This window comes from Erpetoichthys calabaricus, chromosome 11, assembly GCF_900747795.2.
Source record: "Erpetoichthys calabaricus chromosome 11, fErpCal1.3, whole genome shotgun sequence".
In the NCBI taxonomy this organism is placed as follows: domain Eukaryota; kingdom Metazoa; phylum Chordata; class Cladistia; order Polypteriformes; family Polypteridae; genus Erpetoichthys; species Erpetoichthys calabaricus.
Window position 1 is genome coordinate 19,475,926 of NC_041404.2, and position 19,585 is coordinate 19,495,510.

Below are 19,585 nucleotides of genomic sequence, written 5' to 3' on the forward strand. Positions count from 1 at the left end.
AACATTAAAACATGCTGTCAGTGTTTCTTCATCGTGCACGGATTAATTGAACCATGATGCTTGAGGCTCATTTCAAACCAGGGTTAAATTATCAAATTGCTTAAATGTCCTTAAGCCATGTCACTGGTAAAGAAGATGAGTGGAGGAGGATGAAAGTTCAATTTCCAGGTCACCAAATGGATTGCTTTGTTTTTCACCTGCTCTCCATATTCCCAGTCTAGCAGGGAGATAGCACATGTTAATTCTTCCCCTATAAGTCATGCATATCGTACTGCATTACTGACTGAACAAATACTCTTTTTTTTTTTGTCAGTCTTCAAAAACAACTTTTAAAACATGTATAATGTGATTGTGATTCATTTCTTTATACTTTGTTTGAAAATAGCTTTCATTTATCCTATTGTTGGCATTTTAGTACTGGTGAATTTGCTGACAGTAATGGCTAAACAAGGTGTTTGAATCATTAGACAACTTTTTGGGTGCAAAATGGTTCCTTGGATGAATGGCTATAATTATTTTTTTATTATTCTATTAACGCTTCCAACGGTACCATGGCTAGTATTATATGAAGTTGTTTACTTGTTACTTTTTTTTTTCTGTCTTTTACTTTCATAATCATAAAGTGTAAGGCAGGAATAAATTCTGGACAGGATGCAAGTTCTATACAGGGCACACTCACAAACAGACACTCACCAATAAACCAAGAGTTCATTCATTAAAAGCTTGCATTAAAAAGTAAAAGCAAGTGACACAGTGCATGTTAAGGACTCAGAATGCTGACAAGAATTAACTCAAGAGAAGTACATTTTTAAGGTATGAGATTCCATAAGTTTAAGGTCAGAGCAAAAAAAAGTAAACAAACCTTTATCAAACCCCAGCTAACTGGCCTTCAAGCTAATTGTGGTTTCCATTGTGTACTACAGTGCTAGGTTCGAGGCTAGCATTAATGAACTCGGTGCCAAAGACCTGTCTTTGGGCTTGTCATTGGTGATGACACATCCATTCTGGTACTGCAAGTTCATATCATATAATTTGATTTGTATTTGATTCATGCACTTTAATGTCAACATTGATGCCTGCACCAGACTAACTAAAAAAGAGGGGTTTAAAATTCAAATCCTGGACAGCCCAGTGGCAGCCAGTTTTTAATTCCAACCAGTTTCATGTTACCATTATTTTAATTGACTTGAATCTTAATTGTTTAATTTCTTTTTTAACCAGTATTCAAACAATAATAATGAGATACAAAGTGACATGTGACCAGTCTTTCATTCAATAGCTGTTACAATAAAATATCTGAAAGGAGAAAAAGGGAAAGCCTGAGAAATATTAAAGTGCTGTGGTCCACAAAGCATTTGGAAGTGTGATCACAGAAGAACCAAATTTTTAAAAAAGGCAAAAAAATGATAACACTAACATGCCATAGCATTAAATAACAGGTTTTATAACAGATAAACGGGTGAAAATGCGGGCCCTCCAAGACTGTTTGAAACCTCTGATTTAGCTGGGCATCTGTTAAGTTGCTTTGATTTACTTTGATGTTCGACTGACGGTTAAGGATAAAACTAAAAACCATTACGTAAGTCAGTCATAATTAAGGCAAGAGACATATGTTAAATTAGCAGCAACTTGTTACTAATTAGGAAAATTGGCTGGGATGAAAGTTACAGCCACTGAGGCCCTCCAGGATCTGAATTTGAGGTATAAGGTAAGGTACGGTATATTAACAGTAAATTTAATTGGTAACTAGTCGGTGAGATAAACCTCAAAGGTAACATCTAAATGTTTTGTGGATTCTACCAAACTAAAGTTCAATCCCAGTGTATTGAGAGTTCTCAGAATTTTGTTGCTATTAGCAGATTTACTGTTCACCAAAAAAAAACATTTTTCCCCAACATACTTTTTTTTTTTTTTTTTTTTACCTCACTAAAGGACCAAATTAGAGGCATAATTATAAAAAAATTTTTTTTTTTTTTTTTTGGAAAAATAGAATACAGTAATCCCCCGCTCTATCGCGTTTCAGCTATTGCGCCCCCGCTACATCGCGGATTTATTAATACTATTATTATTACTAGGGGGCTCCGCCCCCTGCACGCTTCGCTCACCCACTCCCTCGTTTGGTATACCGGATAAACAATTTAAAGAGATTGTTATTTTCATGGGAATTGTTACATATGCATTATTTTCATTCTTACTTTAAAACTTTTGTAAAAACAATATTTGTCCTTTATTTCCTGCTTCGGGCGTGGTTAAATATCTTCCTCGCGGCACTTGTAACGCTGCTCGCGTTGTGAAGGGGGGGGTCTGAACGCACACTAAAGAGATGCGATCGGTTCAGTTGGTGTCTTGCTGCTGCTGCTGGCCAGCTGTGTGTTGTGCTTGTCGCGCTTTGGGTCAATCACTTAAAAGCCTGTACAGCAGCTGTCCTTTTTCCACTTAGCGTCTCTGCCGCTCGCTTTGTGATATATATGTGGGGGGTTGGGGGGGGAGCTGAACGAACGCTAAGCAGAAGTGGACAGATCAGCTACTGGCTTTGTGCTTCTTCTGCCTGTTCTGTTTGTTTACAAAGTGTGTTTTAATAAGTTTACATGTGTTTAAAGCGTGTGGGATGCGTATTTTAAGGCTTAAACTATAAAAAAAAAATGTGGTCTTTCTATATCGCGGGTTTTCACCTATCGCGGGTGGGTCTGGAACGTAACTTCCGCGATAGGCGGGGGATTACTGTAATTATAATATTATTTTTCTAAATGATATTACTTAATGCTTGGAATTTTTTGGCAGTTATTTCTAAATTAAACTCAGTGTTCCTATGGCATCCTGTTAGGTGTAACCTAAGTGTGAATATGTGGTAGTGTTTAAAATAATTCTGGTTTATTAAAAAAAAATATTATGTATATGGTACAAGAAAACACAACAGGGAAACAAAAAACAAAGTCAAAAGAGGTGGAAGAAAATGTCTCAGTTTCAGAGGGCCAACATCTGTCAGATCTGATAAAAGTGTTTAGCTTCTTTTTGTTACAGTTTCCTTTGAAGAACCACAAAACATTTTTTGCAAAACCTAAAAAGTAATATCTTCTAGTCATGTGCCTTTGCCACCCACCTTTTTACTTAAGGGGGTTTTTAATCCTCTATACCTGAACTTCTCAGCATCTGATGTTGTAACATCGCCGGCAGAGATGTCCTACTAGAATTTACTTGCTGAATTCTGCAGACTCAGTATACAGTATCTGTTGCATGTGTACCTATCATGAATATGCTAATATTAATGAGTTATCTACTAACTCTTGGAAACAATTACCTTTAGACTGAGATCGAATGATCTTAAAATCTGCTTAATTTTTATTTCCTTTGTAAAGGGGGAGGGGTTGTGATGATGTAGAATGCTATAAAAATATTTCCTAATTATACTCAGTCTCTTCACAGAATGAGTTGACTTTCTTTTCTGTAAAAACCTAAAGCTCTTCTTCAGCATTAAGAGTGTAAAGCAGTATGAGGTGAACTACATCTGCTATGATATTTTTATCATTAAGCAATTGTAATAAGCCACTCATGTTGAAAAAGTACAGTACATGCTCTTCTCTTTCATTTCTCCCTAAAGTAAACCTTTTTCCAAGGTATTTGCTATCCAGTTTGGACTGCAGTTGCATGGTACAAATTAACCATGTGCGTTCTTTCTTTTTTTTTTTTTCCAACTGTTTAATGTTGTAGCAAACAAAGTAACTGTGAAGTTTATAGGAGTAATTCCCCCATACATGAGGGATGTGTTATTATGCAAATTACACAAATATAGGTTTGGTGCTCATCATCAATTATTGTTCTAAATCCATATATTGTTTTGTGTACATACTAACACTTACAAGCATGTAGATGTTTGACTCTGTATGTTCAATAATCAGTTGCCTTTTGAAAATAACTGGATTAAAAAAAGGTTGGTGGCACTTCAAGAAGCGCAAGCAACGGTCAACAGACTTAAGGAGTGGATTTTTTGTGCATTTCAGATAAGAAACATTATCAAATAATGTAAGGCCATATCCTAGAAATGTAGTAGAAGAGGCAAACTGGCATAATGCCGCAGGTGCATACATTTTCAGGAAGAGTGACATGTCAGGATACCAGCACAAGTAAAAAAGATGCCGACAATAAACAAATGCATTATTGGAAACAGGACAAAAGGTTCTATAATCTAGGAAGCTAAAGCACAAGAAACTTTAAAATGCTTCAAATAAGAACCGAAGTAGAGGCAGGATGCCCGACAGAAACGCCTACCTGCACTTTCAGCAGCAATTGAGAGCAGAATGTTTGGTGTACAGCCCTTAAATAACCAAATAATCTATGCGACAGTATATTATTAAATATTGAGTGCTGTTGGGTCATTAGGATACCAAAAGATATAACAGTAGAAATTGTATAGAGAAGGGCATCTGTGGAATAAATGACATGTCCTACTCTTGGGAAGCTTCTTCCTCTTCATCTTTTCTCACTTCTATTTGGGGTTGATGTGCTTAATCAACTATCTCCGTACAGCTCGGTCCTGCACTTCCTCCTCACTCAAACCTTTTTCTTCAGATATTCTTTTACTTTATCCATTCACCCTAATCCCCTGTACTTCCATTTCCATCACTCTTTTGCCTACATATTCATTGTCTTTCCTCATCACGTGTCTGTACCACTTCCACCTACTTTCATGTACTATCTTAGTTATCTCTAGCTACCTCTGATTGTCTCATTTCTTATTCTGTCCTTTTTTTGTAGCTCCACATGTCCACCTCAACATTCTCATTTCTGCCACATCCAACTCCTTCTCCTGCTCTCCCTTGACTGCTCATGTCTTTTAAAAACCCAACCTTTAAACTTCACCTTTGATCACACAATACTCCTGTTATCTTCTTCCAATTGTTTCATTCACACTGCATTCTATGAGTTATCTCTGCATCTAATTTTCCATCTTAGACAATCACTAATCTACTGTAGATATTTAAACGTATCCACTCTTTTCAATAGCTTTCCCTGGATGCTATCTTCTGAATTGTGATTGTTCATTAAACCTCATATATTCTGTCTTCTTCTTAATTATCTTCAATTATCTGTCTTCCAAAGCCCTTCTCCATTTTTACAACTTAATGCTCCACTTTCTTTTTGATGGTGCTACACAACATAGTGTCAACAGCAAAAAACATGCACCAGAGGGATTGCTCTTTTATTCCATTACTCAACATATCCATAACCAAATCAAAGAGGTGAGGACTTAAAGGAGATCCCTGCTGCAGACATAATCTAACTAGGATCTTCTCTTTTTCCCCAACACAGCTTTTAACCCGAGTCCTGACTCCTTAACACATATCCTGGAAAATCCTAACATATTTCTCTGCTATTCATCTCTCTCTCATGCACCTTCAGACCTCTTGATGTGGCACTCTACCATAAGCCTGCTCTAAATCAATAAATACCATATACAAACCTTTCAGTTTTTCTCAGTGTTTCTCTATGAGATGTCTCAATGCAAAAACTGCATCAGTTGTTCCTCTCCTTGGCATAATAACAACTTTCTGAAAGTCCAGATAAATAATATCATCTGCTCCACTTTGATCGTATACTTTTGTTGCCTCCTCATAGAATTCTAGCATGTTAGTAAAACACAACCTTCCTCTTCTGAACCCATTCTGACTGTTCCTAATAACTCCTGTCCTTGCCAGGTGTTGCTCAATCTTATCCTTAATAATTCCTTCCATTAATTTTCCTGTGATGCATGTTAAGCTTACTGGCCTATAGTTGCTTGGATCTGCACTGTCACCCTTTTAATATAATGTGATGATATTTGCCATTTTCCAGTCCTTCGGAATCTCTCCAGTGTGCAGTGACTTCCTAAAAATATGTTGCAAGAGTTTATATATGTACTCGCTACCCTCCTTAAGAACTCAAGGGTAAATATTATCTGGTCCTGGTGATTTGTTTGATTTCAGCTTCCTCCCCTCCTGACTGATAACATGTCTTCTTTGCCTCCTCCTTAGCCTTTATAACATCCTGCTCCTCTCTGTTCCACCACCATGTCTCTCTGTCCCCAGGTGAACACCTTCCTGTTGTCCTACCCAACATCTCTTCACTCTTCTCTTAATACAACTTTTCTATTCTTCCCCCACTATTCCTCCACACACGCAAATGATTGTCTTATAATCTACACCACTTTATTCTTGGTGCTGCTTGCTCTGGTTTTATTCACTTGCTGATTTTGATCTCACATTCCATCACCACTGCTTTATGGTGCACTGTTACACTTTCCCTATTTATGACTTCACAATTCTTTATCTCTCAAATGAGATCTTTTTACACATTAAAAAAAATATATTTTGCTTTCCTTTCCTCCACTACTGTAAGTCACAAGCTGATTTATTTTCTTTTCAAAAAACATGTAAACTATTACCAAATCAGATGTCATTGCAAAATCAACTATCCTCTCCCTTTCACAATTTTTCTCCCATACTCTCCACTCTCCATTTACCCTCTGTATCATCTCTCTACCCATTTAAATCGCCACCATCCATCGGCTTTTTTCCTCTTCTACCATCCTAAGCTCTTTATCCATTTGTGTCCAGAAAATGCCCTAGTCCTCTTCCTCACAGCGCACTTGAGGAGTATATGCACAAGGGACATTAACTACAGTCTCACCAAGGCCTCCTCCTCCTCCTATTCACACGGACAAGACTGTCTTTTAGTTCTTTGGATACTACTATACCTATACCATTTCTCCATTGCTCATTTGCTCCACTATACAACAACTTAAAACCTCTTCCCAATTCTCTTGCCTTATTCCCCATCCATTTCTTTCTTCCATACACAACACTTCCACTTTCCTCCTTTCCATCAAATCTGCCAGCTCTCTTCCTTTCCCACTCATTATCTCAATATTCATGGTTCCCAGTCCTACCTTTAACCGTCCTTTTTCTTTTCTCTCCTCTGTCTTCTTCTTCTTCTTCTGCTTCTTCTGGATTAAGTTCTTTAGTAGGGCATGCCCTTAGCCTGGTTCCCCTTACTCACTTCTCAGGCAAGGCCTCTGCGAGTTGCCTTCTGGATGCACCATATCATTTTCCAAAGCTGACTGGATTGATTCCATCATTAAGGTCTTGGCTATTGTTTTACAGCTGGATGCCCTCCTTGACACTAACTTTCTGTTTTTATTTGGGTTTGGGACTAACTCTAAATTGGGCTGGTTTGCCCTCCTGGTGGCTCTTGGGAGACTAAGGGAAATAAATGTCTATTACACTTGAACATGGAAGTCTGTGTGGGGTCCTAAACTTCATGTTCAGAAGTCTTATCAGTAAACCAGATCCAGCAGAATTCTTTTATTTACATAGTCAGTTATGTACCCAGGATTATCAGTAGAAATTAAAGGAAGATGCACTGAAGACAGAACCCAGTGCACCTACAAAACTTACTGAACAGAACAAACTGCTGAACTGCATACAATAACTGAAGTAGATTCCGTGATGACATTGAAAGAGCTCTGAAGGAAATATGAAGATGGCTAAGCTATTGGTGAACTGAATTATCTGACTAGGCACATTGTCAATGGGATAGTGTGTAAAATTTCTCTTGCCCTTACAACACACACTAAATAAACACTTTTTCTGAATACGTTCCTCCACATACTGCAAGTAAAATTTAGTCGTGTGGCCTTGTGCTTCATTCATTGTTTCTTAAGTCAGTCCATGATGTCTGTATAGGTTCGTCTGAGTAAAGTAGATAAATATTACCATTTCAGCCTTCCATTTGAGAATTTTTTTCACACAGTATGATTTTGGGTTATTGTTAAATAAAGTTCTGAATTGTAATACATTCTAGCGCATCATGGTGCTAGAGAGTGGAGACATGTTGCATGTTGGTCAGACATTTAAGTAAAAATTTCACTGTACTCTATACACAGAACACTACTACTACTACCGGTACTACTACTATTACTACTAAACACTCTAAACCAGACATCATCTCAGCCTAAGGATAGTTTATTGCCTAAATGATATGTCTAACTGCAGTCTGCAGGTGCAAGGAGGGCTAAGAGCCAAATCAGAGTGAAGGAGCCAATGTTCATAGTAATAATGATCCCCACTCTGGCATTCTGATATTGAATCTTCAGAGTTCATTGTTAATGCTTTCTCATGACTTCGGAATGTTTAATTTCTTTCGTTTTATAAATGTTATTTTAAAGCTTTTTATTTGCTGAGATCACATATGTACAGTATAGGGCAGCGTAAAGTTATTGCTTGTTTTAAGTAATTCTACATTTGTTTTGTAAAATTGACATGAGGTCAGTAAAGCCTATAAAAGGGAGGAAAATATGTTTCTGCAGCTCATGCATGAAGAAATATGGAAGCTTTCAGTTCAAATAATTATAACATCTCGCCTCTAGCTCAAGGAGAGAAGGGCATTATCTCGGAGGATCAGAAGCAATTTCTCAACTTGTTTGAAAGTTTTTAAAAAGGTCAGCAGGAATTTAGCAATAAATATGCGCTAGCCCCTGCTGCAGTGGAGATATTGATTCTTTTCAGAGGTCATGATTAAATACTGGTGTAATTTTCTCAGTTGTGTTTGTAAATTGTTAGCTGTTGAGAACACTTGAAAATTGGGTGATTTATTACAGTAAGTACCATAAAATGCTTGTCCTTAATAGCTCTTTAATACTGTATGCTGAAGCTTATGGTTAGACTATGAGATTTAGTGATGTCTTACAGAGAGTATTTGCTATGCCCTTTTTATATACACTGCCATAACCTGAAGATTCAGAGCTCTTTTTGAACAGTAATTAAATGTTCATTTTTACAATTATTTTTGTTCATATAGTCCGCAGATTACACAATGATAAAAATAGAGTGTTCTTCATTTTTAAATTTAACACAATAATAATTGTCCCAGATTCAGGGAAGATTTTTTTTAATGCTTCTGTTTAATAGGGTTGAAGATATCTTTTCTGAGTAACTGTTAATATAATTCATTTTTGATAGGAGTCCATGTAATTAAATAAATCTGTCTAATGTATCTGTTTTGGTATTGGGTTAAAAAACACAGACTTTATTTTTAATAGAACTTCATTTTAGTCGTAATTTTTTTTAACCTTTGTTTCAATTGAACTTTTTTGAGTTAATTTCCTATTAGAATTTTTGCATGCTAATTTTGGTTTGTTTGTGATGCTGTGGACACTTTTTGTGACTGAAGACAGAGAAGAAAATTAAAATTAGTCAAAACCTTTTATTGATACATACCAGACAAGGGTAAAATGACAGAGAAACACAGTCCTAGGACACCGCACTTCATCTGCCTCGAGCACAGATATCCTTGCTCTTTTATACCTTTCTAGTCTCCTGATCGTTGACCACGTAAGCAATAAAAATAGCGTCCTGACTCATTGTATTTTTCCAATTTTGTAAAGTCATTACCCTAAAGGTATATTTTCTTGTCACACACATCATCAAAAGAAAACTTCCAGAAAGTATACATGCTTTTTGTCACGTACGCAAAACACAAGAGCAGATGAAGTGCGGTGTCCTAGGACTGTGTTTCTCTGTCATTTTACCCTTGTCTGGTATGTATCAATAAAAGGTTTTGACTAATTTTAATTTTCTTCTCTGTCTTCAGTCACAAAAAGTGTCCACAATGCTCAGCATAGAATATTGAAGAATAAGAATTAATTTTCATTAGCAATACAAAGTTTACATCTTTTTGTATATTGTTTGCTTTACAATATGGAATCTCAAAAAATTCAGATAAGATGTTGCAAGTTCAGGTTTAGCGAATCAACACTGTATCCCAGGAAAGTGGCACATTTGGTTAACAATAGGCAGTCCATGATGATAGACACATTTAAAGCAGATCTAAGATAAGGGTATTCAGAAGCCGATCATTGGATGTTCACGGTAAGGGAGATACAATAAATTACTGATGAAACACTGTAACTCGACAGCTTTGTGTGAAGGTACTGCCATCACCACCAACACTACACCTAATTTGGAATTATTTACTTGAAAGATTCAGATATTTTATATAATATACTCAGTGATCACTTTACTAGGTACATCTATCAAAGTAACATTCAAGGTGCCAAAAAACATTCTTAAGGATTTTAGTCTGTGCTGACTCAATGGTATCATGCATTTCATTCAGATTTTTTTTTTGTCACCCATTAGTATTTTGACCCTGCTTTGTTGAAATGTGCATGGTCATTAAAATGCTTAACCATTGTATTTTTTATTGCACCATTATCTGCATACTATAGCAGCTATAGTTAATAAAAATTACAAGAGGGTGGCTGTTTCTGAAATGTTGGTTAAATAAAAAAAAACATACACACTCTGTGGTCTGAACACACACCTGAATGACTATAAAGAAACAAAACTTGGGCAGTGAGACATTATGTCCCATAGGTGTATTCCTGGTGGTATAAAGGAGACACGGTAGCATTTCCTGACACACTTCTGGTGAATAATTTGTTAGCTGAAACTACTCAGGGTAAGTGTGTCAGAGAGAGGTGAACCATATCACTTTGAACAAATATTAGAGTAGGCAAGATACTTGATCTAACAACAACTAAACCTCTTGACCACGTGTACATGATATATACAGTATATTGAGATGCAGCTACATTAGCTGTTTGATGGAGCAAACTATTTGCAGCGACAAGCAGATGCACCTAATAGCTCATTCCCTTGCAGGTCCTCACCTCTAATGTTTGACAACACGTAAGTAACAGTTTCAGTGTCTGTGCAACAGAAGATCAACAAATGTAATATGACTTTGGACCACCACTTTAGACAGCATAAACAAAGACTCATAATAATTTTATTAAAATTATAATGTTATTGTTAAGAGGCTTGTTACGAACATGTAAATAATACTCTCATTTGGATAATTGGAGTTATTTTGTAAAGTTTTTTTTAAATGTCTCAGAATGAAAATGTTAATTTCTTGTTTTATTACATACTGTAAAGATTCATTGCCAGTATTGCCATTGCCCTTGGGAGTATCTATCTATCTATCTATCTATCTATCTATCTATCTATCTATCTATCTATCTATCTATCTATCTATCTATCTATCTATCTATCTATCTATCTATCTATCTATCTATCTATCATAAAGTTCTTTAAAGTGTTTTCGGGCAGCTTTTGTGAGCTTTTTAAATGAACAAAAACTGGTTTTAAATAAATTTCACAATTTTGTTAAATCTGCATAATTTTATTTACAAATCCCTTTATTTGATACAACCATATCATTACCTGTTTAAAATGATCTACTGGTAATGTTTATAAATGTGCGATGTTAAAACAAAGTGTAAAATAATTTAAAATCATGTGCTGCATTACAAAATGTACATCAGAGTATATTATTATACATACATTTTATACAATATTAAGTTAAACAATTAAGCATGTCAAAATGACTGTAATGTACTGGCACTTCTTAGCTCCCAATCCCAGCCCAGGCGCTGTCTCTGTGGAGTTCATATTTTCTCCCTCTTGTGTACATGTATTGCATTACTTGTTGAGTCTTAACTGACCCTGCATAAGTGAGTGTGGCCCCCACCCAAGCCTGGTTGCAGCTTTAAGTCTGATGCTCCTCTTATAGGCTCTAGCTGACCTTTCACATGGGATGGCCACTAATTGTTAGAGTTTAATGTATCTTTATTACAAATGGAAATGTTAATTTGTAATTTGATTTAAATGTAGAATATTTAATATTATTTTGTCAGTATTTAATAGTTCCTTGTTTTTAATTTAATTTATTGATAATTCCAAAAATTGAGAAATACTTAAGCTAGCAGTTTATCATGTAATTATTTCAGTTAAAAAATGAAAGGAGAATCAATTAAGCTAGGGAAAGGCAGTGAATTAAATCATACTAAATTCATGTAACCCTATTTACAAATCATTGAAAATCTGCAGAATACATCTGTCTTCTTAAATGTGACTCTTGCTCAGATAATAAAGCGTTGCTTACTTTTGAATGAGGGCTAAGGGAAGAGTAGAACATGAATGTGTGTGTTTATTTATTTAGGGACAAGAACTTAACAATAAAAGCCAAAGCTTTAAACTACATTTACAACTAAAAGACTTTGGAGACTTACAAAGATAAAAGTCAACATGGATACCATTCAGTGGTTGCTATTGGATGTTTCAATACTTATAGATATGTAGAGATATTTGTTAGATATGTTTTTTTCCTAATAATAATGTGTTAGCAAAGGTTAAAATACTGTAAATACTTCTTAATGGTATTGTTCTATGTTGGGTGTTATTGATTAGGCTATAATTTAGCTTTTTTATATATTTTTTTAAATCTACCACAATGTGAATTATTCCATTCAAAGCCACTCTATAACAACAGTAATAATTGGCAATATTGACATCATAAATGTTTTAGCAGTTGCATCTTAACCAACATGTATGGAATATTCACAGAATTTGGTAAGTGAAGACATGGATACATTAGACTCAAAAGCCTTCTGGGTTCTAGATAAGGGTAATGGTAGTTGTGGGTTATGGGACTATAAGTATTTCTTTCATCTTCATCAAATAACGACATTCCTGAAAAAGCTTGTAGTTGTTAAAAAAAAAATCATACTTTCCTACTTACAATAACACATAATATCATTCAGTTAACAAGCATTTTAACTGCTGTTTCTGTGTAGCTTCTCTTCCAGAACTTTCACTAATATATTTTTGGAATAGTATATCAAAAAGTGCACCTACACTATCTTGCTCTAGCCTTGATTTTTGACTGGTTGTGCTAATAGCATTAATTTTTTCTTTTTTTGTTTTTTTAGATTTTTAATACAGTGCCAGAATCTGCCCTCACAAATTCCCAACTGATCTTGAGCCGCCGACGCAGCACAGAGTGCAAGCCCCCCTCCTGCAGTGAGCGACCTTTGACTCTGTTTCATGCCAATTCTAGTACAGAAAAATGTGAGCATTAACATGCATTTCTCCTCCCACATTATGCACTGGGCTGTCATTGCTTCTAGTTTACTAGTGGCTACATTGATTTCTCTAGTCATAGACTCCAGATCTGAGGTAGATAACTTTGGAGACTCTACCTATTTTGTAAAAAATGCAAATATCCATTCATTATCTGAGCTTGCTTCATCCACTCAAAGGAAGGTGCTGCAGGCTGCATTGAGCACAATGGAGGTACCAACACTAGTTATGTAGGAGAACATAACTTACGTTAGTGTACATTTTTAAGATCATCAAATATCTAATCAAAGTCTGCAGCGTAATAATTTTAATCTTGCATTATGAGTAAAAACACCTTAAAGTGAAAAGCGAGTATTCTGCCTGGTAGTGTGGTCAAGTGGCAAAGGCATTTGAATTCACCTCAAATTCACAGTGTGACCCAGAGCAACTTATGGAAAATGCCTTTGCACCAGTTGTTAAAATCTGGATGTGAGATCCAGTGTGTGCACAAACTGTGCACCACCACTTTAAATAATGGTAGCTAAAGTGTGTGAGGACATCACAAGATATGCTGAAATTAAATCACATTTCAGTGAACAAAATGGTGGCACCTGGAAAAACAACACGGAAATGGTACCAGCAATTAAGAAAATGCCAATGTATTGATGCTATATGCCTAATAATAAAAATAAATAAAAATATAAATACCAATAAATACCTAACTAAGAAACAACATGGGACAGCACCAAAGTAATTATCTAGTACACTTTGCCAAGAATATTTTTGTATTGTCCTTTTTAACACTTTTTTTGTTTATTTTTTCTTCTTCATTTTAGGCTCTGTGTGTGTGTGTGTGTATATATATATATATTAATTGTAATTGTTTTCAGACTGGTATGCAACTTAATACAACAAAACATTATGACAGGGTGTGTATGCATATCATCATCACTGTACACTGTATTCCCCCAAAAGTATGTCATACAGTGTAAAATCATTGTTGATTGGCAGATTTATAATATAGACCTTATAGGTCACATTTATGTATTTATATATTTGTGTATATTTGATTGTTTAATTATTTTTTTGCCTTAAGCTGATAAAGGAGAAAGCACCCTAAACTCAAGTGCCGAGTCCATCATCACAATGGCCTCCTTCAATTCCAGCAACGTCAAGCAGAACCTGAACAATTTCAACTGCAGTGACCCTGACTTAGATGTGATGACAGGAAAGAACAGCAGACCCAACTCACTGTAAGAACGTCATTGTGCTTTGTATATACTCTCATACAGTGTGTGCAGTCAAGTATAAATACACCACCACTTCAGGAGTTTTAATAATGAAGGTGTGTGTTTTTAAGAATGATTTAATTTGTAAGGGTCTAGCAATGTACGTGTAATGTTTAATGTTTTTGATGCACACACCACCTTTCTACAGTTTTCAAACTTTGAAGAAAAATTAAGGAAGCAAAAAAGCAAAATGTAACCTCTTTACCTGTCCTTCAGTAGTTCAGTTTGACTTTCTATATAATGTTGTTTGTTGTGCATGTTATTTTGTGACTTGTAAAGCATATTTTCAGCTTTTCTTCCACTGATTAATTCACTTGTTTGTTTTTTACATTAGCTGTCATGCAACACAGTTGTTAGGTTCAATTACAGTATAAGTGAGTAATCAGTACTTTTAAATGTATTATGCATAGTTCACATGAGCCAATTAATGACCAGATTAAGGTTTAAAAAGAAAATTCACACAGTTCCTTGTAAAGGCTCAGGTGTAGAGTAGAGGTTTGTGTTGACATCAATGAGTCCTGATATGTGATTACGACATAATGCAGGAAATGGAGGGTGCCTTCACTTGATGGCTGGGTGTGGGTTTGTAGGTGAGCTTCAGTTATGAGCCACAGTATAAACTGAAGACATTTACTAAATGGTTTAAAAAGAAGTGTGCTTCATTTTCTGTCAAGGAATATATACTTCAAGTTGCTAAAAGTTGTTAAAAGCTGTACGAGAGGCACATCAGCCGTAGAGCGGTTTCCTTCCTAGTTTGTCACTCCCCATTCTTGTGGCTTCAAGCCCACTTATGTTCTTTTAAATAAGCTTATAGTAAAGTTGCTTTAAATCCCAGTTTTGTCCCGTGTTTGAATTCTGTTTATCTGAGCCTGCTGTCAGATCTTAGTAGGGCACTTCTGTTATACTGCAGAAGTGTCCATTTCAGATGGTATATGGTGTAGGTGCTATGCTGCAAATGTCCATCAAGCATTCTATTTTCTATGCAGCTGTTTGCTGCTGACTGTGATTTATAGTCTGCCATCTGTTTTGCTGGCAAAATGTCCCTTTACCGACTGATGACTTTTTGATGTGTCTCTATTACCAGCTCTTCTTGGTATCCATATTAAAAATAATGTCTGTCAACTTCCTGAACATTTTATAGTTTTAAAAGTGTCTTAGGTCTTAGACTAATGTCACATTTCTTCTAGGTGGGATATCTTCCAGACCACGTAAAATCCACCTTTTAATTAGAACTCTGCTTCTGTAACTGATGTCAGCCTACCAGAATTTCCATCTCAATAACTTGGGCAAAATTTATTGTCGTACAAAGTAGACATTACTGTAATGAGTACAATCATAAAAGTGCTTAAATAAATAGTCAGGAGGTCTAGGCAGTTTGAGAAGATCTTTCTCTCTTTTGAACTCCGTAATTCTGATTCATAGTATTTGTTCACCCAGGGATCCATGTAATACGATAAGCCCAGATACTCAGAAATAGCAGCAAATGATGAGAATTCATGCCAATAAAGCCTCATGACCACTGTTAATAAACTATGTGCTCCTATGAACTGTGTATTGAGAATTTCTGACAGCAGACAGGAAATGAAGCTGAAAGTGTCAGGCTGCAAAGCCAGAGGGGTTATATTCAGCATTTGAAAGATGCATGAGTTTACTGTATGAGGTCAGTAAGCAAAATTTAGAAACACTTAGCATTTTAATATTGTAAATCCCTTAGTTTTCTCCCAAAAGTTGATGGATTTAATTTTAAGATAAAAATGTTTTATGGGAAAGTACAGTTATAATATATAGAAATCTTGTTTTATTCCCACACATAATAGAAGGATAATGCAGTAAAACATTTACTGTAATGGGAGGGTTAAATGACACTTGTCTCCGGTCTCAAAGTGGTCATTCAATGCTTTCAACTTTTGGTCCATGTTAATGTGTCAAGGATACAATTTGATCATTTTGAGTGTGAACAAATTTTGATGGATTGCAGCTAACAGTTTCAAAATATTCATAAATGTGATGTAGTATTTAGGGGTTTTATTGTTTAGTACATTATTTTAATTTTTGATCAAAGTCTAAAGACTCTGTGGCCTCACAGGGCTGGCATTAAAAATGTTTTGCAGTTACACCCATTTCCAACCAAAAGGCAAGAAAAGGTGAAGTTTTAAAGCTCTTTCTGTACCACACCAACAGTTTCTTAGTTGTAATAAATGTATACTGTAAGTACAGGATCGGTAGGGGAAAAAAAGACCAAAATTTTTAGAATACAGTATCTCTTTAAAATAAAACATTTATTTACTTATTTATCTTTGTAGTGAAAAGTCAAGCAAAATGACACCTTTTATTGGCTAACTTAAAAGATTACAATATATACAATACTTATTTATCTTTGTATTAAATGTTTTGAAAACTCTCATAATTAAATTTTATACATTAATGCATATCAGTTTAAGCACAATGTGTAACTCTGCAAGCAGTGGCAGTGTTAGTCTCACCATCCATTCTTAGTCAGCTTTTTTGGGGGGGGGCGGATATAGATATGAAATTGTTTATGTGTGACTTTCAGCAAATTCAGGAAAGATGGAAAGATCTCAAATGTTTTGGTTGGGTTTGAGAATGCATTACAAGTTGTGGCTTTAATCACTGTATATCATTCACTTTGACATTAGTCTTACTTAAAATGTGTGGATGCATTTTTTTTATAAAAAAAAATTTTTGATAAAAAACATTCTGATGGCCTGTGTGACGGGCGGCCACTGCGATTACCTGGCCGGGATGCCAGCTAGATGGAAGGACTGGGGGAGAGGGCATCTGGAGGGTATCAGCCCTCCTGGGTGGCTGTGTCACCATGGATTCCCGTAGGGCACGCTGGGAATTGGAGTGTGGCACAGCTGTGTTGGGTTCCGTGGGGGCCACCAGGGGGTGCTGCAGAGGCCTACCTTTGGGCTTTCATCACACCTGGGAGTGATTCCAGGTCTGATTGATGAGCCATCTGGAACACTCTCAGGGCCAACATAAAAGAAGCCGCCTCACTCCATTCAGGGAGCCAGAGTCGGGTGGAAGAAGACAAAGCTTGCTGGAGGAGTGGAGACGAGGGAAAGTAAGAGAAAGATCACGAGAAGAAGAGTGTGTTTTGTGCTTGGTGCTTTGGACTGTGTTGCTGTTGAGAGCAAGAGAAAAGCTCTTCCCCATGGAAATAAAAACATGTGCAGTGCAACACTTGTGTCTCTGCCTGTTTGTGTCGGGTTAGTGAGGCTAAACGTGCCCCGGTGGTCCACACCTGGTGTAGTCCCAATGTTTCTTTATTATAGTTTGTGCATCCGACTCTGTCAGTTTATCTGTAAACTAGGGGGCTCCGCCCCCTGCTCGCTTCGCTCGCCAACCCCTGGTGTTGTGAATTTACAAAGAGCGTGATGTATGAATGAGATATAGCATAGTGTGAAGGTGTAGATGACGCATATAGGAAGCAAATAAAGTTGTCCATGTCCAAAAACGGGCTCAGAGAGGTAGATGCTAACTTTGTCTATGGTTTGTCCTTGTGATTTGTTGATGGTCATGGTCAAGGCAGGTCTAATGGGGAACTGTCGCTGTTTAAGTGTAAAAGGTAATTCCAGGTCAGAAGTTGTAAGGTAATTGTAGGAATTAGAACAGTATTGTTAGCATGTGATTCTGTAAGAAGTTTTGCTTTAATAACATTGTGTGGCATGGTGTTGACGACTAAACGTGTACCATTGCATAAACCTTGTTTAGTGTTAAGGTTTCTTAATAGCATGATTATTGTTCCATTTTTAAGGCTAAGATTGTGTTGTGTTAATCCGTCTGGGTTAATAGTGTTCAAATATTCTAAGGGGAAATTAAGATGGTCATTGTCGTCATCAGAGTCAACTTTGTCAGAGCTTAGAAAGAGTTGTGCCACTCCAGGAAGTAATGAAATGACCTGGTTATTAATGTGATCAACATTAATATTTTTTGGACAGAATATAGTTCGTTGTGTTAAAAGGGGTATTTGGTGTAATGAGATTGTTGTTACAAATATCTCCGTAACTCTTTTGAAAGCAATGCGAATTGTCTGCGTATTTTAAGGTGGACTGAAGAATAGCCGAGCGCATGACATGTGAAACAATAGCTAAGCAGTGTGTAAAATCTCCTCCTAATAAAAGTACCTTTCCTCCAAAGGGAATATTATTAATCATCAACGTTTGTAGAAGTTTATCAATGGTGTTGAGTAAGTGAGTGGATGCCATTAGATGCAAAAGCAAATGAACTATTGTAGGATGTAATGCAGTTCATAAAGTTTTTACTTTCAGGTACCTCGTCAGTTAGAAGCTTCTGTAGATATGTAGGATTTGAATGTAAAGGAGGCAGTCAAATTTGACCCTTTTGACAATAACGTGTAAATTCATTACTTGTATTGCCAGTTGTTTCTTCAGGGAAGTTAAGTGAATGACAATGATTGCAAATGACATTCATTAATCCCAATGAATTTTCATGAATAGTGGACTCATTATTGAATGCGTTGTCAGCAAACTGGCGCAATCGTTTAGCAGGTGTCTGTCGTTGATGTCCTTGATGTGAATGTTTTGTCTGTGCCGTTTGAGAGGCGCGTCGTTGTATGTGCAGGAATTGGGACGTGCTATTCTTTTGCCGTAATCGATTTGCCTGTGCTGTGTGAGAAGCCTGTTGCATTTTACGGCGGTCATTGTTTGTATTGAGCCTTGCCTGCTTTTGTATGTCGGTTATTCGACTGACATGTATTGTTTTTTTTCATGCGGGTTCGTGTGTTTGGTCCCGTCACTCGAGCCGTATCGTTTTGTACCCGTGAGCGTGAATTCATGACTTGTTTGTTCTTCAGCGTTAGAAATATGGATAAGTAATAAGGAGGATCGTACTCACTGTTAATATTGAGCCTTTTCTGTGGTTGAACGGTTAATAGTGCATCAGTGTAATGAGATCGACCTATGCTGCATAATTTGAATGTGTTCAGATGACGTATATTTAATACGGACGGTTCGTTCAGTAATGGGGCTTTGTGTCTCATTTCTTATTTATGTTAGTGTGGTCGTGGGTCCGAGCTGTGCCACTCCAGGAAGTAATGAAATGACCTGGTTATTAATGTGATCAACATTAATATTTTTTGGACAGAATATAGTTCATTGTGTTAAAAGGGGTATTTTGTGTAATGAGATTGTTGTTCCAAATATCTCCGTAACTCTTTTGAAAGCAATGCGAATTATCTGCGTATTTTAAGGTGGACTGAAGAATAGCCGAGCGCATGACATGTGAAACAATAGCTAAGCAGTGTGTAAAATCTCCTCCTAATAAAAGTACCTTTCCTCCAAAGGGAATATTATTAATCATCAACGTTTGTAG

At 36.3% G+C, this 19,585-nt stretch overlaps 1 protein-coding gene across 5 annotated transcripts in view; it reads left to right on the top strand.

Moving 5' to 3' along the window:
• Nucleotides 1–19,585, top strand: part of LOC114660226 (rho GTPase-activating protein 26-like) — a 254,418-nt gene that overhangs the window by 198,501 nt on the left and 36,332 nt on the right. For 4 of the 5 annotated variants that reach the window (XM_028812773.2, XM_028812772.2, XM_028812769.2 and 1 more), the window contains exons 19-20: nt 12,809–12,947; nt 14,035–14,191. In XM_028812773.2, the coding sequence (XP_028668606.1) occupies nt 12,809–12,947; nt 14,035–14,191 (296 nt within the window). The remainder of the gene's footprint in view (nt 1–12,808; nt 12,948–14,034; nt 14,192–19,585) is intronic. The other variant, XM_028812771.2, reaches the window with a different exon arrangement.